Source organism: Neovison vison, chromosome 6, assembly GCF_020171115.1.
Source record: "Neovison vison isolate M4711 chromosome 6, ASM_NN_V1, whole genome shotgun sequence".
In the NCBI taxonomy this organism is placed as follows: Eukaryota; Metazoa; Chordata; class Mammalia; order Carnivora; family Mustelidae; genus Neogale; species Neogale vison.
In genome coordinates this window covers 129,307,990-129,330,992 of record NC_058096.1, presented here as the reverse complement: position 1 = coordinate 129,330,992, position 23,003 = coordinate 129,307,990, and the positions used below count along the sequence as shown (strand labels likewise).

General features: G+C 56.2%; 1 protein-coding gene across 2 annotated transcripts; it reads right to left on the bottom strand.

Moving 5' to 3' along the window:
- Nucleotides 1-3,324: 3,324 nt before the first annotated feature.
- Nucleotides 3,325-21,221, bottom strand: AMOTL2 (angiomotin like 2). Of its 2 annotated transcripts, none has more exons than XM_044252328.1 (10): nt 21,083-21,221; nt 17,743-18,532; nt 14,672-14,978; nt 13,534-13,678; nt 13,049-13,141; nt 8,788-9,083; nt 7,665-7,972; nt 6,722-6,939; nt 5,970-6,149; nt 3,325-5,174 (listed from the first exon to the last, which is right to left on the bottom strand). In XM_044252328.1, the coding sequence occupies exons 2-10, from the start codon at nt 18,474-18,476 to the stop codon at nt 5,116-5,118; spliced, it is 2,340 nt and encodes a 779-aa protein (XP_044108263.1). In that variant the 5' UTR covers nt 18,477-18,532; nt 21,083-21,221; the 3' UTR covers nt 3,325-5,115. The 2 variants fall into 2 exon arrangements, with proteins under 2 accessions (XP_044108263.1, XP_044108264.1); XM_044252329.1 differs by lacking the exon at nt 21,083-21,221 and adding an exon at nt 20,170-20,395.
- Nucleotides 21,222-23,003: the final 1,782 nt, after the last annotated feature.

Here is a 23,003-nt window from a genome sequence, read left to right as displayed (position 1 = left end):
CTTGGGGAGAGGGTTTGGTTGAGGTGGGTACCTGGAAGCACCACTCCATCTGTTCTGGATGGGAAAAAGCTAGAGCTTCATTGATCCCCAGCCCTGTGCCTCCTCAGGGACAGACAAGGTCAAGCCGGAGACATGGATGTCTGCCAGAAGATCTCTTCTTTGTGGAGACACGATGCCCATGCCTGGATGCAGACATCCTGGAAGTTAACGGGGCTTATGCCTCCAGGTGCTTGCTTGAAAAAGCCCCTTCCAAGACCCTAGACCTAATTTTGCATTTGCCCATTTTGGCTTCTTTTTCTTAAAAAGGGTCCCCAAATTATATAAGCTTAAGGCTTCGCAAAACTGAACCCATCCCTCCCTGTTAAAACTCCTTGACCCTGGAAAATGTTGAGGAGACGGTGAGTGGCTGTGGGGTCCAGACTCCAGGACTCACAGGTCTCCTGCCCAGATCTCTGGCTGGGACCTCCGCCCTGGCAGCCGCAAGGGTTCGAGGGTAGAGGGCTCAGGTACAGCGTAGGTAGCGTCCTCTCTGCAGCCCAGAGGGGGTGACCTGGAGCTGCTGAACTGGGCTGGATGGAAGGAGACTGTCGGCTATAGGAAGGCCCAAGTGTCATCTTGAGAAATGGCCGACAAGTGCGAGTATACCAGATCGAATAGCACTTCTAATTCCGTCCACTGGGCCCCCTGGTGGGACATTTGCTGACGACCCGTGTTTGGCCGCTGGTTGAAAACAAATGCTCTGATATAAAATATCACTGAATTGTAGACTTTAAAAGGGTGGGTTTTATGATATGTGATTTATATCTCAAAAAAAAAAAAAAAACCACACCATTGGGATGTGCAGAGTCTGGTTACTGTGGCTTTTCTCTTCCATTGGCTCTAGGCAGACTGGGTGAGGGAAAGCACTGCTTTGGTGCCAGGGTTTCTGGGCTGCCTCTTGTGGTGTCAGCCACACAGCACTGTTCAGGGACCACTGGTTCCCAGCTGCGTCCTCAGTGGGTAGGAAACAAGATGGCCGTACTGCAGGCAAGGTTCCTGTTCCGCTGGGGTCCCTGGGAGCAGTGAAGTGGCATCTGCCATTTCTGGGTGGCTGGGCCCCAATTTACTGCTGCTAGTTTGACACGTTTGCCAAGCCCTCTGAGCCTGACACATGCCCTGGCCAGGGGAAGAGTTAACCATTAACTGGGAGGTGAGAGAGAGAGAGAGAGAGATGGCTGGGACAAGTGGCCTTCCAGCCCCCTAAGGCAGGTGGTGTGGTGCCCCTCTGAACCACACCCTGAGCCCTGTTAGTGGAGATGCTAGGTGAGGATTGGACAGGAAGGGCAGGGCTGTCCCTTGCAGAGAAACTTGGCCTCCAAAGGGCCCAGCAGAGCTACCTGTAGGATCTAGGCTCCCTCATCACGGATGCCTGGGCACATGGGCAAACACTCCTGTCCCCAGCAGCCTGCTGTTCTACCAGTTCCAAAACTTTGTTAGGCTGACTGAGCAGCCTGCTCAACACCTTTTCTGAGAAGAAATGGCTCCTCAGATGCACTGGTAACACTGTGGCTAGAGGGCCCCTGCCCTACAAGGGGACCAGCCAGAAGGTACTGGCGCCCTTCACATCTTTTTCTGCAACACATGCTCAGGCACACACGTACACAGATACATAAATAAATACACATGCATGCCCATGTGCTGGGTACAGAGGATGGATGTTTCTTTGTTCCTCCTGGTCCATGCCAAGGAAATACTAAAATGACTCTTACCAGATTAGCTCCTACAAAAGCCACAGGTGCTTTGAGTCACCAGACAAAGGTGCTGGGAATGGGATGGCAGTCTTGTCAAGGCTTATTGCACCCAGGTGTGGGCTGTCCTCCCAGAGATCTTTTGGGGGCAGATGGAGGTGAACAGGAACGTCTTTGCCGAGGGTGTTCTTTGGAATGCCCAGCCATGGGCTCCGCCATTTTGTTGGGACACCACATCTTAGCAGGTGCAGCTGTGGGCTGATGTGGTTGAGGGAAGAGGTGTGGGAACGGGAGCTCTGTGGCATGCATCCTCAGAGAGCAAACTGTCCACACGGCAAACCCTAAGCCAGGGCCTGGTAACAGGAAGATAGGCATTGATGCTGCCCAGGCGGAGGAAGGCAGCCTGGGGAAGGGCGAAGTGTTGGTGTGGCCACAGGGTAAGGAACTGCTGCATTGGCATTGTGTTGGCTGAGGATCCTGCATGGACAGCTCCCCATTTGCTGAAGCCCATCAAAGTCGGGGATGCAAAGTTGCTGAAAAAAGTCCTTGGCTATTTCCAATTCTTCCTCTTGTTTGATTCCCTTTCGTGTGGGCAGGTAGGCTGGCTCAAGAAGACATGTTCTCTAGGATCCTACTGGGTTTCTCATCAACACTGCTGCTGAGTCCCTACACTTGCCCTGAGAATAATTCCCCCACAGTGGTGGGGGCTGAATGTTCCCCTCAAGAACCCCCAGCCTGTGGGGCTGCCTTCTGCCTCCTTGCCAGCCTGACGGCTGGCCCACATCCTGACTGGGAACCTGATCGTGCTGCCTGGCCCCTGGAGACAGATACTTTCTAACATCTGAGACTGAGAATGGTTTTCTCTTTTATGGATTGGAATGACACGCCTTTTTTTTTTTTTTTTTTTAAAGACTTCATTTATTTCCAGAGAGAGAGAGCACAAGCAGAGGGAACAGCAGACAGAGGGAAAAGCAGCCTTGAGCCGAACAGGGAGCCTGATGCAGGGCTCAATCCCAGGACCCTGGGATCATGACCTCAGCCAAAGGCAGATGCTTAACCCACTGAGCCACCCAGGCGTCCTGGAGTGACATGCTTTCTTGGGCACAGGGCAAAGATGATGACACCATAGCAAGACAGAGGCAGAGTCCCAGAATGTGCCACACACACGGACACCCTCTGCTTGTGTCCAGGCAGAGGGCAAGCATGGCGCCTGGACTCTTGGGCGGCTGGTACTCCCTGTGCTGGGTGGAGCTGGGGGAAGGATAAAGCCGTTTTGGGACTCCCAATCCTACCATGGAGTCACCACACCATGTGGCCAAACAAAACCGGCTGGGACAGAGCTACCCATGGGGAGGCTGCCCACTTGCCAGCCCCTCCCAGACTGAGAAAAACATTATGTTCAAGAAACAGCAGTGACCCTGAGCTGCCACTCATGGGTATGGTCTGGCCAGTGTGTAAGGAGCACGGGGTGAGGGAGGGAGGGTACGGTTCAGAGCCAAGAGTGCGTAGGGACTGTGACACGGGTGACTCACCAACTCCCCAACCCTTTCCTTTCCCTCCTTCTGTCCCCACGTAGTCTCTCACTTGGGCAAAGACACCACTTTTAATTTTTTTTTTTTTTATTAAAATACTGTTATACCCAGTGGAATGCAGCAGCAGTCCTGGTACAGGGTGGCATAACAAAACAGCCATGTTTACATTTTAAATATTTACGATAACTTAAACATACAGACACACGTCATGGTCTTTGGCAGAAAACGTTCACAGCACAAAAAATACTTTAAAAGAAATACCAAATATTAATCCAAAATATATTAAGTTGTTTTTTTTCTTTCACAATATTTTTTTGCCATTTTTTTCCTCTTCTTTTTCTTGTTGCTTTGTAAACAATGCACATGAACCAAATGTATTTATCAGCTTTAAAGAAGGGTAGAGGGTTTTAAAAAAAATATGCAATTGTCCAGCAAATGCAAATGTTTAAAAAGGAAACTTGAGAAATTATGGGAATAAAAACACATACCGAACCTAAAAACAGTAAAGGAAAAAACAAAGATTCAAGGAGAACTAAAAACAGTCAAGACAAACTACTAAAACCCACCAATCGGTCCTCGGGCTGAGCTGGGGGACTCTAAGACCTGAAGTCAAAGTCACTGCGGCTGGCAGGCTGTCACATGGATGCTTTGCTCTGATTCCGAAGCACTGGCCCTGCTTCAGGGCGCTGCTCACCGGTAGCTTGAGGAACCAGCCTCGTGGGCGCCATTTTGTGCTGGGGGCTCCATTCAGAGGAGTTGAGTCACATCTTGTAGCTCACTGACCAGTTTTTCACCAGCATAGCTCCCTCTCCCAATCCCTCCAGGTGGGAACAAAGACTCTGATGAGAACCAAGCAACTTCTCCAGTTTTCTTCAAGAGAATTGGTGCTGGGATGCCCCCCAGATGTCTGTGTTTGGCGGCTCATTTCATCTGGCTCAGGGTTCATAACCAAACTGACAGAATGTCCCAGGGACAGGAGCTGTGGAGCCATGTCAAGAGGCTGGTAATGGGGGTCCCGTGGGCATTTAAACAAGGCTCAAGGTGGAGGAAGACAGCCAATGTCACGTGGATCAAACAGTATCAAAATCCACGGGCCAAGAACTTGAGAAAGGGAGAGAGCTGAGAGGCTAGTCAGCAGTTACAGGAACCGTGGCGGTAGGGACAGGCGAACAGAGAGGACACAGATCCGAAGCGGCATGCTTCAATCTTGTTTCACAGGAAAGGGGAGTATGTACAAACTGCACAGCTTATCCCAGCCCACTCAGATGGCCCCTGCCCACTCCAGCTGAGGGGACGAGGCTGTGGCTTCTTCGGACTAACACCCTCCACAGTGCCCCGAATATGCAAGTCTCAGTGATCTCAGGGAGGCAGTGAGGAGCTGAGAACAGATGAGGTGGGCGGGGCCACAGTTAGCCACGAGGGAACAGGGGAACAGCACGGCTGCTGAACCAGCCCACCTGGGGTCCATGGGCAGCCATCTTGGGAAATCAGTCTCCCAAACCAATACATCCCCACCCTTCCTGCCTGAGCGCCAACTGGGGGTCCAGAGAGGGCTCAGCTCCCTTCTGGGTTTCCAGTTTCTACCCCAATAGTCAGCCTGGGAATCCTCATTCTGCATGGGCTCAGGAGGAGGGATGTGGAGCTGAGAAGCAGGGTCTTCTGCAGGTGTTCTTACGGCTCCCCTCACCCCTGTAGCATCTTTCTTAAGCCCCAGGGCACCAGCCGGTCAATGGGAATGAGTGCCTGGTTTGGGGAAAGCCGGGCAGCAGCAGTTGGGAGGGGCTGCTGGAATGGTTGAGAGCAGCAGAGGGCAGACGAAAAGGGGAATGGTTCGGAATCCCCAAGTACTACCTCCTTCAGATCAGTATCTCCACCATGTCTGACAAGTCCTGGACTCTGGATATAGCAACAGAGTCTGGAGAGAGACAAGAGCATAGGCAAACGTCAGTGAGCATCACAAGATGGCCCTTTTAAATCCTGGCACTTTTCAAGATAGGATCTCCCTTCACCAACGTTGCCTTCCTCAGCTGCCCAGGTACCCGGGTACCCCCACCCCACCCCACTTGACCAACCGAGCACAAGGCTTTGCGCCCCCGAGCTCTCCACCCAGACGGTCAGTGTCCGACGTGGAGGACACATTTATTTATAACTTTAAATTGGTTGGAGGCTCGGAGGGAGGGGGAGCCCTGAGGGAAGGAGGGAGGCTACAGCATTCTTTCCGCGCCTGTGGTTTTCTGGGACCGTGAGGCGCAGGCCCACACCCGAGGGCTAATGTGAAAGGGAAGAAAACATTTAAAAGGCATCTTCTCAGATATCTCAGTCTTGGACTCTTTTTCAACTAACTCTTCTAACCTGAGATTGCCATCGGGTCACTTGCCAAACTGCATGATCTTAGATGCTTAGATTGGCAACGAAATATGTAAGGAAGGCTACGCGAGAGGAGGCAAAGGACCTCCCGCACAGCCGCTTTCTTTCTGAACTCGGGATCTGTCTGTGCTCGGGCTTTTCAGTTCCTTCCACCCGTGCATCCGACCAGCCCTCACGTCCACATGGAGAGGCCCATACAGCCAGCCCGTCCAGCACCGTGTGCAGCTCCCCGTGGCGTGCAGGGAGCCAAGGGGTCTGGGAATGAAGGGCCCCATGTTCCAGCTCATGCCCCAGCGCGTCCATAGCCCTGTGTGGCACAGAGGTCCCGGGAAGGGGGACTTACCCAGTGAGGCTGTCCTCTGGCCCCCGCTGTACCCCAGGAGGCTGTCGGGATCCAGTCCCAGGCAAGCGGCGGCACTGTCTGGGGGACCGTCGGTCTGGGTGCTCCCGTCTCTGCTCCCATGTTTGGCGTGAGCAGGGAGGGGAGCCGCGGCCACTGGCTCCTCCTCGGGGGCCCGGTCCGCTGGAAAGGCAGGAGGCTGACAGTTATTGCCTCATGGAACTAGTGGTAGCCCCATGAAGGACAGACACCTCAAGTTAACTGTACCCACTGGGGGCCCGTAGTGGTACGGGTTGCTCTTGATTTTCAAGAATTTCGTTAAGATTCGGTCAGTACTCCTGTTTCCCAATAGGAATAACTATCAGGCTGGATTGGTTTCCAAAGCTCTTCAGTGGCAAAAGCGTTCTTAGCGGGTTAAATCTGAGAACCAGCGGGTACTCTTGAATTTCCGTGGCATCCGCTGAGAGAGGAGCGGAGGACCTTGCCTGCAAGGTCCCTCTGCAAAGGAAACTCTATTTCTGCTTAGATGGCGGGTGGCTGGGGTCCAATGTGCTGGAATTTACAGGGGTGGGGGCTAGCGCATGCCCCCTCACACCAGCAGGACAGCTGTGGGCTGCCAGGTCACCGGAGCCAGTATGGAAGCTGGCTCCCTTGGGTTCAAGGATTGGGAAGCCCTGTCTGAGCCTCGGTTCTGGGAGCAAAGGCCTGACAGCAACCTAGCCCTCTACCTATGCCTTCCACCAGCCTCCTCTCACCTGTAGCGAGCCGGGCAGGGGCATCCACTTGCCGCTCACTAGAGGACAGACCTTGCCAGCTCTGGGTCCCTGTTGTGGCAGCTACGAAGACAGATGGCACAGATTTGGCGGGCCTCAGGGAGCCCTGCACGGTCTTGCCTGGGTCTTTCCTGGAGCGCTGCTGAAGGACCTTGATCACTGCATCCTTCTCCAGGATCTGGGCATGGAGCACCTTCAACCTGAGGGGAGAGAGACCACGCTCACATGGTCAGACCCGCCGATCCAATGGCCTCCACCCTACCCACCTCATGAAAGCCGGAGGGAGACTTCAGAAAGGTCATCACAGTTCTGGAATCCCAAGCCCTGAAAACTACCAGGGCACACGGCACTGGGCCTTTCTTATACAGCAAAGGCAGGTCAAAGGGTGGGTTGGATTCTTCAGATGACAGCAAGGGCACGACCCTTGCCCTGTGGGGCAATGCCCCGGAGCTGCTGACCATCTAATGAGCTTAGCTGTCCTGCTTGGCCTTATGAGTCGGACATATGTCAAACAGAAATCCTGTGGGGCCTCTGAGGTTGTTTCTGAAGAGAAAATACTAGCTATCCAAAGCCAGGACTAGCCAAAGCTAGTCCACCTTCCTTCTGCGGTGGCTCATGGTGTGGACTCCACTGGAAAGTCTTGCTCTCCCGAGTGACTGGGGGTGGGAAGAGCAGACAGAGGCCAGAGCGTTGGATAAGCATCCAACACCTGCACAGCCATGATCCCCTGGGCAGACCAAAAAGTCGGCTGGTATCTCTGGGAAAGAACATGTGCCGGATGCCTGGTGTGCCAGACCTATGGGAACCGGCCCAGAGGGAGGAAGGCCTGCTGAGCCTCGTGGGGAGAGGGGTGTTTTATCAGGGGCTAGGGGCACGGCAGGGACCAGACAGTGCCACCCGGACCCTTCAGGGGTCCTGGCCCAACCTGCTTTCCATCTCCTGATGCCTGTGGCCACCGGTGAGCAGGCCCTCGTTGAAGCTGCTGCTGGGCGAAGGTTGGGGGGAGTGTCGGATGAGAGTGGTGTCGCGCTGTGCGGCAGCCGTGGCGGCTGCATCCATGGCAAACTGCCTCATGGCTCGCTCCTCCAGATACTTCTGCTCCCACTTGGTCATATCCGCCTCCAGCGCCAGGACTTGCTCCTCCTTCTCTCGCAGTTGTTCTGACAGCCGCAGGGCACTGAGCTCTGGGGACCCACCGCTGCCACTGGCACCAGTTGGGGGGCCTGCCTGTCTCTGTGGAGAAGGGAGTACTGTGTTCAAGGGCGGAGGCTGGGATGCGGCAGCCCCGGGTCCTCACCTCTGCACCCTCCCTTAGCCACAGGGGCTTCCTCTGCCCTTCCCAGCTCACCTGGCCGCCCCCCCCACTCCCTGCCCTGCTGCTACCAAAGAGGAAGCAGGTGCTCTGCCTCCCCACACCCGCGTGGCTGAGGGCGTAAGAAAGATCAGGCCTGCCTCTGCACAGGGGACCTGAGAAAGTATCCTCCAAATGGGGAAAGGGGTGCTCTCAATAATCACGCCGTGACAATTGGTGCAGACCAGGGCCCACCTGGGAAGTCCAGGGTCTGTGGTCACTCTAGCCCCGTGGGAAGGGTCAAGTGGGGAGTGGAGACAGAACTCCATCTGGCTTGTAAACACTAGCATTATGGGCCCAGCACGCGTAAACACTAGCATTATTAACACAGCCGAGAGCGAGGATGAAGACTCAGGATCTGGGTTACCACCTGCCCTCTCCAGTCAGGGAGATGCATGAGAGCTGGCTAGTCTTCCACACTGAGGCTGCTGGGCTATCTCTCCAGAGATCAAGGATGCCAACCCCTGCTGCTGCCAAGGACCAAGGCCCACGTTCTAAGTGCCCACGGCTGGCACCCGGCCAAGAGGCAAAGCCTCTTCTAAGGCTGGTGGCTGGGAGGAGCTGGGGCGAGGCTGGAGCACAGATGCTCCCTGCTTTCCAAGGGCGCCTCCACCCGGATCTCAGCAGCGGCTCCCCAGATGCCGCCCTCCCCACGCCACCTCCTCGGGGTCTCGCTGCCTTGGGTTTCGGAGCTCACCTGCTGGGCACGTAGGGCCTTGAGCTCCTGCTCCAGGCGCGTCCGCAGACGCAGCTCCAGCAGCTCACGCTTCTCACAGGCCGCCTGCAGCTGCCCCAGGGCCTGCTGCAGCCGCTCCACCTTCTCCACGTAGGCCTGCTTTTTGCGCAGCTCCTCCTCTGCGCGCGCCGCCCGGCCCTGCGCGTTGCTCAGAGCCTGCTCCAGCAGCTCTGCGCGCCTCCGCTGGTCCTCGATGGCGCCACGCAGCAGGGCCGTCTCCCGCTCCAGCTTCTCCTGCTCCTGCTGCTGCTCGTAGCCTGCAGCGGGGAGGCAGGGGTGCTGGGTCAGGGATGGCAACCATCCCACCTGGTCCCACCGGGCGCCCACCACATGCCGGGCTCTGCACGGATGGCTCCGTGGATGCGTCTGCGTCCTGGCCTCTCCTCAACCCTGGGAGTTAGGCGCTATTGTTACCATTGCCATTTTATGGCAGAGGACAGGTACGGGCATTTGCGGTAATAACTGGGCTACGCTGCCTCTGCTGGGACGTACACAGCCCCAAACACCGTCCATCTGCACTTCGTGTCACCATTTCCAAAACACATTCACCCTGTTCCTTGGGCCTCAGGAAGACACTAGAGACTGGCCAGATAGGAACTGTGATAGGAACCCACAGATGAGAGAAGGTGCAGGTGGACTATGACAGAACCATCGTTAACACAAGAGAAGGAACAGGGAAGAAAGGAAAGGCCAGCCGCACCATGGGCCAGGTGCTTACATATCTCATTCCCCTGAAGCCTTCAACTATAGCCCCTCAAAGTAGGATACGTGACCTGCAACATATGGGGGAAAAAACACAGGACTGGTGCTGCTAAAGTGGGGACCCAAGTAGGCTTGGCCTCCCAAGGACCAGGCTGCTTCTGGCTGTGGCAGGAGGCCCCCACACCCAGAGGCCTCTCAAAGCGGGCTCCAGGACTCATTCCGTGGACCCAGAGACCCCCAGAATAAGGCTACATTTCCCTCCTTGGTTTGGGGGACCACTGAGATGTTGGCGGATGGGCTCATAATGAATGCAAACTTCGTGGCACAATCAAAATGACTACGGTCCGAAGATTTGCGTCTAAGCTCCTAGCTAGCCCAACTTTTAAATAGGGATTTTTTTTTTTTTCTCTTGCTGGGAGAACTCTGCTCAGGGACCCACTTCACACTGTGGGGCCAACTAAGGCCCAAGCCAGACCATGAAGTCCTCCAGCTGATGCTCTAGATCTAAATTCACCTCCCACCCGCCTGCCCTCTGACAGTCCAGCCTGCTCCCCCTGCTCCCAAAGAGGGTGTCGGCTGCTCGTCTTGCTGGAGGGTAGAAGGGGATGGGCTGTAGGGCCTGCCTGATGGACTCCGAGGCACCGTCTCTAGAGTGTGCTCTATCACAGTACCGTGGGATTTTCTGCTGTAATCAAATTGTGTTCCACCCTGTGCCAACAGTGCTGTAGCCACTAGGCTCTCGTGGCTACTGAGCGAGCAATTACAATATGGCTAGTGGGAGGAAGGAACTGAATTTTTAATTTTATCCCATTTTATTTAATTTTAGTCTTTGAGCCACATGTAGCAAAGTACCTACCATAGGAGACAGGTTCTGGAATAGAAGAGTGAAGGCTTGGGACCTGGGCAGGCCAAGGGAAGATTCACTTACTGAGGACCCTAGGACTGGAGGAGGAGAACACAGGCAACCTAGGCCAGCTCTGGCTCATTGTGGAATTTTTCAAGGCTGGTGGGTCCAGGCTGGCCTTACTCCTTGGTATGGAGGAAGATGAGGAAGCTCAGTAATACTGAAACTGAGGCATCCGCAGTGGGCTGACTTAGCATCTAAGGAACATGGTGGAGAGGCCGGCAGATAGAGTACATTGTGGATTTGGGCCTAGAAGCGATGATCCCTTCCTGTTATGTGCTCCAAGGGCCCACAGCCCACAGGGCTTACAGGAAGCAGCCTCTCCTCCCAGTCTACCATGACTGCCCCATATTCCAGCCCCAGAACCTGAGGGTCAGGTGAGAAGAAAATGCTCAAGGTGGACACAGCTAAGAGAGCTCGGCCTCAGAACTCAAGGCCAGATCCCCAGAGAGGTCAGGGCCAGACCAGAGCAGTCAAAGCAAGGGTGGGGTGGAGTGGGGGTGGGGGTCTGTACCAAAAGTAGGTGACATTGGTGACAGTGATCACCCTTTCCTACTACTGCTGACTGACCCCAGAAAAAAGGTGAGGTCAACCAGAGACATTTTCCCTGGGAGTTTTATGTTTTCTCCATGCGTATTAAGGAACAAGGAAGAGCTGCTTCACTTTCCTTAGTCCTTGGGGAGGGATGGGGGGACCCAGTCTCTGTTTCCCCACAGCTTCCTGCTGCCTTGCACAACATCTAAGGCCCTGGTAGGGGCCATCCCCAGCCACCAGGATGGAACCATAGGCTTCTCTTATCTGTCGGGGAGGAGAGCTCCTAGCTGGGGCGGGGCAGACAAGTAGGGAGATCGGAGGGAGCCAAGGGCAGGCAGAAGCCCTGGAGAAAGCCACTGGCTGGGGCCCACCAGCTCTGGCCTTGTCCCTTTGTCTCAGTGGCTCTAGGCAGGGGAGGGAGCGGTGGCGGGGGGTGGGGGGGTGGGGGGGCAGGCTCAGAGCGGAACAGCCCTGCGGCTCAGGAATGCCAGGCATCCAGGTCACCCGCGGCTGCGAGATTAATGGCTCCAGCGAGGAGCCAAGAACAGCCTGGCGCTTGCTCCCCAGGGAGCGGAAACGTCTCCAGGCCAGCCTCCCCCACTTTGCCTCTCCTCTGCTGGCTCCCAGAAATCTGTCTAGCGACTTCCTTTCTGCGGCAGTGTGAGACCCCAAAGCCTACCCTCTTCCTCCAGGAGGCCCCCATTCCGCCTCCTGCTAGTAACCCATCCCTCCCCAACTCCCAAGGGCTACACCAAGGGCTGCCCCCTTTCTGTCCTTCCCCACCATCACCTCCCTCCCAGGCACCCAAAGTCATTGCCACCTTGCTCTGTTCCGTATGGCCTAGCCTACCTCCTGCTCCACCCCAACCCCTAATCCCTTCAGGATCGTGTCCCCCCACTTGCTGTCCTGGGCAGCCCTGTCTGGGGCTCTGAGCCCTCCGTGCAGCAGAAGGAGGTGCTGCCAGCCAGAGCTCAGTCCTCAAGCTGCTCCCTGACTTCTGGATGCCCCATTCTGTCCAGACCCCTCACATATAGTAGGCTTTCTCAAAGCCACTCTCACCAGGACACCAGCCACCCCCATTCCATTTCTCTGCAAAAGCCCGAACACCATTACAGCACAGTAGGAACTTACTGCCTCTGTCTCTTCTGACTGGTAGTGCTTCTTCCTGCTGCCAAGCTTCCTTTAGTCCCACTCCATGTACCTCCCCGAGCCATCCCACTGCCTCTTCCTCTGTGGGCAGGTCTCTGCCCCTGCCATCCCCACAAAGCCTCTCTCAGGCCAGTGGGGACTTCCCACTCATTAGTCTCCAAGGCCAGGGGCACCTTTGTTACCTTACATCTGTGGTTAGAAGACCCTGCTTCCTTCTCAAGCTCAGCCCCTCTCGCTTGACCGCCCCCCGCCCCCGTGCCTTCCAGTACCTGCTCCCACCCTCTGCCCAGTTCCTGAGAAGGGCTTAGCATGGTTCTGCTAATGAACAAGTGACTGACTGAATAGACCAGTCAATACTGAATTCATCCACTCTCTTCCAGAAGCCTTCCACCACCCCTATTAGAGGAGCTTCCTAAACCCTTTCCTCAGCCTGGTTAAGCTCCAGGAACCCACTGGGGGTTGTCTGCAGGGACCCTCACCTGCCCACCTTGTTATGGCCCAGTTGCACCATCCTCCCCAGCTTCTCACATTCCAGCTGGGCACCCCTAACCTTCCTGTGCCTGGAACTCCCTGGGGAACTCAACATTCCTTCTCTCTGTTCCCACTTGCCTCCAGGGTTATCTGGCCTCCCCCACTGCCCACTGCATCTCTAGTTCTGAAGGATACTGTACCGACACAGCAGCACAGTTCAGCAAATCACTACGCCTCAGTGTCCCTCTGCTAACCACTCATCTCTCCAATAAATACAGAACATCATCTTATCTTTGGAAGCCATCACTCCCAGCTGAGACACCGCAGTGCCGGGTACATAGTAGGCATTCTGGAATCCTGTGTTCGAAGTACTGCTTTGCCAGGCGGGAGGGCCAGTCCTTTGTGTCCACAGTCTCCCCACCCACTTATCTGTGCGGGCCTCTAAGCGAGAACCCCACTCACTCTGAGCAAGTAGCTTGGCCACCATGTCCTGATTTCCTGCCTGGGCCTCCTGGGTCTTGGTTGCTAGACGGCGATTTGCAGATTCCAATCTCTCTGTTTCAAATGAAGGAAAAAATGTTTTGAGGAAAGATGCTGGGAGTATCAGGTGAAGCTGCCTGCCCGGGTGTCCCCTGGGGTCCTGGGTATGGGGCTGCACCCTCCAAACCAGGGACAGGCTGATAGGGAACCACTGGGTGTGCCCTGAGCCAAGTGAGGAGGGAGACACTGGGCACATCAGTGAGGGTTCCGCGAGAGGTTCCAAGGTGCAGAAGAGACACAAGTATCCCCCTGTCAAGGTGGCTTCCAGGAGTTCCAAGCTGGCCCCCTGTGAGCCAGTTTACACTTATTTTTGCAGAATGCAGAGATTCTCCATTCCTCCCTAGACCAGAACAATCAGGGCCTCCACAGATGCTCGCCAGCCCCTCACCCTGGGTGCTCTCTCTCACCTCTAAGATCCCTGTTGAAGTCCTGCAGCCTCCTCATTTCACTGTCCATTTTGTTCCGCATGGTCTTCTCCAGGGCCTCCCGCTTGGAAGAGGCTCTCGTCAGGCTCTCGTGGGCCTCGGAGAGCCGCTGGATTTCACCTTCCAGCTGCAAGAGGCAGAAAGGGGAGCTGAAGGAAGGGGACAGATCCCAGACAATGTGTGCCCTCAGGGTCCCCTCCACAGGCCCAGGCTGCTCTGCTACGCCATCATAAAGGGTGAGTGAGAAGAAGGTTTAAGGTGATGGAAAGAAAAAAAAAAAAAAAAAATCCAGGGGGCTATAGTGGGATGTTCAGAAGCCCAAATTGGATACTAGAACCAGCATGCAAGGGTCCCCGCAATTGTGCCAATGCTGAGTGAACCCAGGGCCAGGTTCTCTGGAAGTGGCTGCCCTGGACTGACCCAACACAGCTTCCCTGCGCCCAATGGTCCAGAAGGAAGTATTTTACTTTTGGTCAGTTTCTACTCAGAGTCTGAGCCCCGTGGGATAGGACTGGGCACAGAAAAAAGATTCCAGCCATGTTCTGGAAGTTTTGAGCAAGCTGGGACACCATAGGAGGCCAGAGGCCACCTGTCAAAGCTGAATGCACAGCAAGTAAACCTTCACGAAGGAAGGGGGCACGAGCCCCCAGCCTCAGTTGCCTGTGGCCGGAGTATTTCTTCCTGTGGCCATCACCCTCCGCTGCAGAGGGCCAGCCTGGCCCCAGCGGCCCCTCCCACTTGGCTGCTGGCAGGTTCCGCACGTGCTCCAAGCTCTGCTCCAAGCTCGGCTGGGATTCCAATGAGTAGCTCGTTTTTTCCAAGAGGAGGGGCTTTCTCTGGGGCCAGGGCTGGCCTAGAACAGACTTGCTGTTGTGTGGGGGACACAAAGGGCTCTCTGTGGGAGGTGTCCGCAGGAGGGGGTGTGTGCAGGGGAAGGGTGTGTAGGGAGCTGGTGAATGGGCTCTTTTTATCACTGCTGGGCAGCAACTGCTCACACTCGAGGTTGCTCCCCAGCTGTCTAGAGTCAGTGAGGGAGGGCATGGGAAGGATGAAGGGGTGGGCAGCAGCTCCCCCACCCCTGACCATGTCCCCTCTCTTCTGAGGTCCCAGTGGGGCCTACCTTCTCGATGCGGCCAGCCTTCTCTGCTGAGCTCTCCAGCTCCCTCTGCAGCCTCTCATTGTCCCTCTGCAGCCTGGCATTGTCCCTCAGCAAGGTCTCCAGCTGTGCCAGGTGGGCGCTGCCCGAGGTGGCAGAGGGGGCCTGGGTGCTTGCTGGCCCCTCCATCTCGGGTGGACCGAGGGAGCCTAGGGGGCCATGGCTGAGAGTAGCTGGGTGTGGGGGCAGGGGGGGCTCCTGGGGCTGCTGTAAGTACTGGTACTGCTGTTGCTGCTGGAGGAACACGGGGGGCACCTGGGCCTGCAGGATCCTGGGGAGCAGAAAAGACAGTGTTCAGAGACGGCACAGACCCCTGTGGCTCCCACCTGAGCGGCCCTGAGTAGGCCCAGCCCTCCTGGCATACGGGAGAGGCTCCCCACGACATCAGGCAGTGACCAGCGGGGAAGGCCTTTTCCCCATGGTGTCTACCCTAGACCCTCAAGGGAGTCTAGCAGGGGTTTTAACATCAGGATGCTTGTGTCACACCTAGCATCACAGTTGGCTGGGACCTTATGAGCCACCAGCAGATAAATAAGGCATCTTAAGCACTGCGCACTGGACCTTTCTAATTCACAGAAGTTCTTTTGGGTCTGGAGGCCACACTGAAGGTGACTGAGCACACAGCCTCCCAGGCCCCTGGGCTGCTTGATGGCTGGACCCCAGTAGCTACCCCTATGTCTGTCTGTTCTAAGCCTCTCACACCAGCACCTGCCAGTCTGGCACAACCACGTTTTTCTCCCTCCTATTTCGGGTCCCGTCACCCATCGCAGAAACATTTTTTGAATACTGTGGCTAAGGGCAGAGTGGTAAGATGGATGTCTGGGGAAGTAGTCTACAAAATAGGCATTCAAGTCTCTGGGGTGCTGGCATGCCTCTGCTCCTCACGAGGGTTAGCATTCCCAGCCTCAAGGGGCTGGCCAGGCCTACACAAAGCCTGGCAGGATCCTGGGTCTACAGCACGTGCTCCCACCATGGCGGCCCAGCCTCTATCTCTCCCAGAGGTAACTGCAGCGTCTTGTCTGTTTAAAAAGAGTAAATGTGACCCACACCCTGGTTTTCTTAGTCATAGGGGCTATCTCTGGACCACCGTGATAGCTCGAGTTTAAAGACGATGTTCCACTGGCCTCTAACAATGCTGTAATGTCACTCTCAGAGCCCCATTAAGGGAAGGAGCAAAGAGCAAGAGGCATGGGGTGAAGCCTGGTCACAGGGCCTTTCTGGGGCCTTGGGACTCCCAAGTGTAAAAGAACAGACTGCCTCCATCACACCAGGAATTTTCCAAGTCCCAGACGCTCCATGAGAGTTGGATGCCACGCGTGGATCCATCACACCTCAGTGCTCATGCCCTCCCCCACCATTACCTCCCCTCCCTCCCCTGCTCCCCTGAGGATCCTAGGCTAGAAGAAAAGTCCCTGCCCCAAGTTCCCAATGAACCATCTTTATGTGATCAGCTGAAAGGAGAGGCTGGACAGATCTATTTCTCTCCTTGCCTAAGGTAGAGCTTCCAGAGAGAGCTGAACAGAGGGTCCCCACAGGAATGTGCAAGCTCTCCTTTCACTGCTAAATGTGGCGTTCTTGGGGTTGCTTCACGAACTTTCTCCCCCCTGCACTGGGCCAGGCAGACACAACTGGCATTCTTTGTGGATGACGTAGCTCTGAGAAAGAATAGAGTCTCCTTTCCCTTCACACTTGCTCTCCCTTCCCCTATTCTGCTCCCCCCTCCCTTTTTTGTTCTCCTGTGGTCTACTTCCTTTCCACGATATTATCTTTTCCTGACAGGATTCAGTAAGGCTGCTCCAGAAGAAGAAACCCACGACTCAGCTTCCGAAACTCTCCCTGACCAAGCTCTGAGAAAGGAGCTAAGGCAGCAGGAGGTTGGGGGGGTGCTGGGCACGAGAGGTGGAGGTTGGAGAAAACCCACAAGGCTCCATCCTCTACTCCTCCATACCAACACCATGGCGTCACTCGTTTCTCGAGAGCAAGGAAAGGCATCTATCCCAGGAAAAGGCCAAATGGTGGGAAAGTGGGTGACTAAATGAAGACTCAGCAAGCATGATGAGAACCAGAATTCATCCTTGAGCCTTCCAGAAGAAAGGAGGCGGCGAATGCTCTGGCCCCACTGGTGGGGTTTCCTAGACCAGCTTGAGGGGAGATGCAGTGTGTGAATGAAGCAGTGTGTGTCCGCTTCTCAGAAGGTGCTGGGCCAACAGAGAAGCCTGGGGCAGAGCCGCATTCCTAGGAACCATTATTTCTGCAAACTGTCTGGGCTTTCTGATTCCTCCTGGTCTCTTGCTTCCATTCTTGCCCCTCCAAATCCATTCTCTCGACCTGAAGCCCCAGGGAACTTTTGAAAGAAGGAAGCCAAATTGCATCCTCTAACGGCTTCCCTTCACACTCAGAATCAAACTCTGCATTCCCCAGCAGCCTTTTCCCAGTGCCCCAGAAAGGGGCTTGTCTGGACCTCAAGTCCTCTGCCCCAAGGGGCTCCAGCCACCTGGGGCACATAGGGAAACAGGAAAGGAAATGCAGAGTACCAAGCGGTCAGCTCCTGCCTGGGTGTAGAATAGGGGGAGGTCTCTAAGGAGGCCATATGGCTCTTCCTGCCTCCAGTAAGGAGTGCCTCCCACTAATCACAGAAAGCAGACTGTCCACTTGGTCTTAAACATCTGCGGGGAAGGAGGTCTCACCTTTTTCCCACTTAGCTTGGAAACACTTTGGCAAGGATTCCCAGCCCTTGTCTTGAGCAAGTTCTTTCAAAAACCTAACCTTTACCCTGCTGCTGTAACTGGTACCCCCTGGAAACCCTAGTTACTTGATAGCTAATCACACAATAGTATCCATCTCCAAATTAAAGCAAAAGACACCACTAAGTTCTCCTGTGATCTGGGCTACGTCCTACTCTCTCTTCCAGGAATCAGCCCCTCCTTGGGAAGGAGAGGGGTGTACTGGTGGCCTTCCTCTGGGGCTTGCCAGCCCTGGCACAAGTATCATCTGGAAGAAAGTCAAGAGCTTGAAAGATCTGGGTGAGCAGTTACCTGACTTCAGCATGCTGGAAGTGTGGGCTTCCGCGGGTGCGGTACCGTGGGTCGGTGACAGCACTGGCAGTCTCATGAGCTAGCATAACGTGGGGGTACTGAGGTGGAGGTCCACGGGGCTCTGGGCCCTCGGCTGGGAGGGGCCTGGACGCGGGGCCCTGCTGACTGCGGGCCAGCTGCGGGAAGCTGTGGGAGGAGCTCATGTGGCTGGGGGCCCGGGCACCGTTCCTCTCCAGGGACAGCTGAAGGAGCCGCTCACTCAGGGAGCGCACATGCCCGTGGCGCAGCTCCCGCAGGGCCTCGTCCTGACTCCGATGGGCTCCTGGGGCCCCTCGGGGATCCCGGTCCCTGATATGCAGCCGGGGACCCGCCTGCTGGGCCGCATAGTACTGGGAGTGGGCTTTGGCCTCTTCATAGGTGGGCAGCTCCTCACCCTTGCTGGGCTGCGGGCACAGCCGGTAGAGGGTATTCTCTGCCAGGTGGGTCTCACCGCCCTGGTGCTCCTGGCCCTGGGGCTCCTGCCTGGTGGCTTGCTGCAGCACCTGAGCGTCCTCGGGTGCCAAGACCTCGGCGGAGGCTTGGGGGCTACCTGTGCTCCCAGCCCCGGCCCCACCCCGCAGGGCCTGCTGTTGGATGGCCAGCAGCGTGCGCGTCTCCGTCAGGTTGCCATAGCGCAGCTGCTCCTGGATGAGACGGTGCAGGACTGTCCCAGAGGAGTCTTCCAGCGTCCTCATGCTTCCTCGGCTGCCACACACCCGCTGGCGGCTCGTGGCACCTCGCCCCAGGGCACCTGGGAGGAGAGAAAGAAGAGCAATGAGGGGCAGCACGCAGGAAAGAGCAAGGCTGTGGAGGGTCACCTAAGCCTGGGCTCAGCTGCCAATGCTGCCACCTACTGATGAAGGCAAGTGACCTAACCTGTGAGACTCAGTTTCTCCACTGGAAAAATGAAAGAGTAATGCTTGCCTCATGGAGTTGAAAATTAAATAAGCCAAGGGCCGCCGAGCTCCTGGTGCACTGTAAATCCTTGGCAGAGGACTGCCATTACAGTCCTATTCGCAGAGACTTACTAGGCCCAAAGAAAGACCCCAGTAACTTTGAAGGTAATCAATGACCCAGGAACCACAGCCTCCTGCAGTCAGCTTCCCAATGAAAAGGCTGATGAGAGACCTCAGCGTAGGGGTAGCTCAGGTATAACCACTAAGCACGTCCAGGGTTAGACAGGGTCCCAGCTTCTTGGCACATGGTGAACAATCAGTCCAGCCTAGTAGAAGCCCTAGGCAAACAGCCCCTACGTCCCTCTAGAATGCAGCACTCCTGAGCCCTAGCCTTGGCACAGTTAACTCATCACCCTTTACCCCCTTTCCCACACTGTGCCCTCCCTGTCATGGCATGACCTTGGCAGTCACTCTGCAAGGTGAATGGGAAGAAGGGAAATCAGTCATCTGGTTTGGTGAATAAAGGATGAGAGAAGACAGGCTAGCTACCACAGGACCATGGTTTTGTGAAATGAGGCATCAAGGTTTATGGGCCAGTCACACAGTCTGTGTGCAGACAAGTGCCTGGGAGCACCTGGAAAGACAAAGGATTGCACCGCCTCTTTGATTTTTGACCATCGGACAGATGTAAAACACACACACACACACACACACACACACACACACCTGCTACTTAGAAAAAGACCCGGATGGTCCTCTGCCACATTGTGGGGGTGGGCGCTGGGCATCTTGACATCACTAACACCCATCTGAGCCAACTGGAGGAGTAAGGGAGCAAGGGAGAAGCTCCCGGTTGCTGGGGCTGGGAGCCTGCAGCGCAGGGCATGTGTCCCAAGGAAGGGATTCTCTTCTGAGCTTGGGCTCTCAGTGGCTCAGGTCCTGGAAAACTGCCCGCCTCACTGGGCTTCCTTTCCCACAGCCTCCTCCAACACAAACCTCCAAAGGAGATTTGGGGAAAACCAAACAAAACCCACATCTCCATAGGTCCTTACTTATGGGGGGCGGGGAGTGGGAAAAACATGGCCCCTCCCCTGCCTCAAAAGTAGCCCCAGGGCCCCACTGCATTTTGGATTTGGGAGGCTGGCACTCCTTCTTCCCAGCGGCCCAGAAAGGAGGGGAGGGAGTGGAGTCTGGAAGGCATCTCGGTCCCCATCCTTTCCGGCACCCAATCACGCCGCCCCCTCTCCCTACACACAGTAGGTGTGGAGATCCAAGACTCCAGAGTTGCCAGAGGCAAAACAAACCAGAATCAATTCACCCTAGAGTTTCATCCACGAGGCATTTTCTTTTACAAAAAAAAAAAAAAAAATCAGTTTGGGCTGACTCCCGCTGAGAACGAAGAGGGGGGTGGGGTGTACCGAATGCAGAGTTTCCTGGACACATTCCTAGTCTCCTCCCCGCAGAAATGTGCCTGGGAGCGGGGAACACCTACCGGACCTCTCAGCCGAGTCTGTCCCTGTCAGACCCCTCGGATGCACATTCTTTCAGCTGAGCCGTTGTTAAATCTGGGACCACGACCCCAGCCATGCACCTTTGGTGCACCAGCGCACGCGACTCCCTGAACACCCCATCCCCGTTCCTAAGTAAGCACACAACTCCGGCTCTCGCTGGCCTAAGGAACCCCCAAGCAAAGTCTCAAAGTCGGACTGCAACCCAGCCAGGATCCAGCCCTACCCGGACTCCAAGCCGACCACGAACACCCGGAGGAAGCCGGGGCGCTTAGAGCGAGCAGGCGAGGGTAGCCGGTAGCCCACTGAGTTCTTTAAGCTTTGCGGGTCCGCCTCCCTCCCTGCCTCCCGAGCCCTCTTTGTTTTCCAAATGCTCCAACGCTGACGTCACCGGGCTGGACGGCCGGCTGCATTCTTTCTAAGTGAGAGCCATTCCGTGGCTCCAGAGAGGATTTTCCAAGGAAGACAAAGAGGAATTCTTGGACTAGTTGGGGGCAAAGACACCTGTAATCCCCACCTAACCAGTTCAAACCCAGGGCCCTGCAACTTGAACTCCGAGCGGCGCCTCCTGCCCTGTTCCGCGCCCCTCTCCCAGGCCCACGACCCACAACAGGGGACCCCGCTCTCCCCAAAGGCTGTCCCCCTACTCCCGCCCCAAGGGACCCGCGCGCCAGCGACAGCCCCAGACCCAGGCACGCTGCGAGGGGCCGGCAGCGAGGAACGGCTCAGGGCCGCCTCCGCGGCTTCCTCGAAAGGGCGCACTTCACCCAGCGGACGCTCGGTGCGTCCGGCTCCCGCTGCCGGAAAAGGGCGGGCTGCACGGGGTCTCTGGCTCCGGCTGGACGCGCGTCTCCCCGGGCCCGAGCGCTCCCCGAAGCCCGGAGCCGCCTTCCTTACCGCTGTGGTCCGCAGGTGCTCGGCGTAGTCAGACCCGACGACCCGGCCCGGCCCGGCTCGGCTCGGCTCGGCAGCGGAGGTGTGCACTCGGCGGTGGCGCCGACGCTCTGGCCGCTCGGGCCCCAGCGCGCAGCCCCAGGGTCGGCCCGCGCCGGAGGCGGCTGCTATGCCAGGAATGTGAGAGTTTCAGGTTCCCCCTCGGGATCAAAGCGAACCACAAATAACCTCTCAGCGCGCCGCCCTCCTCCGCCCTCCGCCTCCTCCCGCTCCCTCCTCCCGGCCCCCGCCTTCCTCTCGGGAGGCGGCGCTGCGGGCTGAGCCCGGAGCTCCCTTCCCCGGCCGCCCAGAGCCCTCAAGGACGCCTTACACCTCTCCCGCCTCCACACCCCACCGCCACGCTTTGCCTTCGGGGCTGCTGCGGACGAATTCATCTCCTCGGCCATTACCGTCCCGCAAACCCGTCCCCGCCTTCCACCCACTCTTTCATTCCTGTGCGCGGACAGGGACACCCGAAAGCTGGACAATCGCGTGTCCCTGAGGGGTTCTGGGTTTTGCTGCGGCGGAGGGGTTCGGGGAGTGTGTGTGTGTGTGCGTGTGTGTGTGTGTGTGTGTGCGCGCGCGCGCAATGTGACTGCAATGATGTCCATACCTGCCTGGCTTGGACCCTAAGCCCCCGTCCCTGGTGAAGAGAGAAGCCGCTTCCAGCTCTAGTCTCTTCCCTAACCCCCACTGTTTTCACTGCCAGCGGCAACCTTTGAATTGCCCTGTTATTGTTTACAAACACCTTCACCAGCTCTTTTGGGGCTTGTCTCCACAGGAAGTGTGAATCTGGGTTGAAAATCTTCCGGTTAATTTGATCCACCTAACCCACTGAATCACCCGCCGCCAGGCGCTCTGTCCAACTCTTCCGGAAAAGGGACTAATGGGCACCCCGAAATTTACGCAGGGCGCACGGTGTGCCACCATCCGCTTTTCGCCTTGTCATCCGGGTCAGCCCTCCTAAATCATCGTCCCAGGGAATTCTGTTATCCTTTCTGTGTTATACACGAGGAAGCCAAGGCTCAGGGAGGTTAATTAGCTTGATACAGAGCCGAAGCGATGAAGCCAGGTAGCCACTGGCTGCTATTTTTCATTCTCAAAACCCCTCCGTTTCCACCAGGATCCAGGCTCCCTATAGAGGGACAGGACAGACCCCGGGAGCCTGAGAAAGGGGCTCCATTCCAGTCTCTTCTTCAATTCCCCCAACACTCCTACCAGTCAGGGGCCTTCCTTGATGTCTACCTCTGTTGCTCCTGGTATTCTTCATGTGGGTGGAGTGATTTCCTCTGCCCTTCCGACCCTCACTACCCCCCAGTCCCCTGAGCTGGTCCATCCATGTTGATACACAGCTTTTCAGACACACTCTCCTCACCTGCCCTTACCCCCTGTCCCCATCTGCCTTTCTCCTCTAGGACCACAGTTCAGGGTGCCATTCCTGAGCCCTGACCACACTGGGCCTCCCGCCGTCTGCATCGGGGGGGACTCAGGCCTGTCCACTGGGAGAATGAAAGGCTGAGTCCTACCCACCCCCCCACCTCGCCCCAGTAGGGTCCTCTTTCCCTCACCATGGAGTTTACAAGTCCCAGATCTGCTGGAGAGACCCAGGACAAAAAAACTTTGTTAAGTTCAAAGAGCTCTTTACTAGCCAGGGTCATTGTTAATTTTTAATAAATCCCTCCCCGACAATGTGTGTATGTGTGTGTGATTTACTTGTTAGCCAAATAATTGCATTACAAATAATGATTGGCTCCGAGACCAAGGAGAAACTAAGTCACTTATGCCAGGCTAAGGGATATTTGGCCTTCCAAGGACCACCTCACAAAGATAAGCTAAGGCCATAATGCCACTGTCCCAACTGGACACACTTGGTAGAAATTTTAGA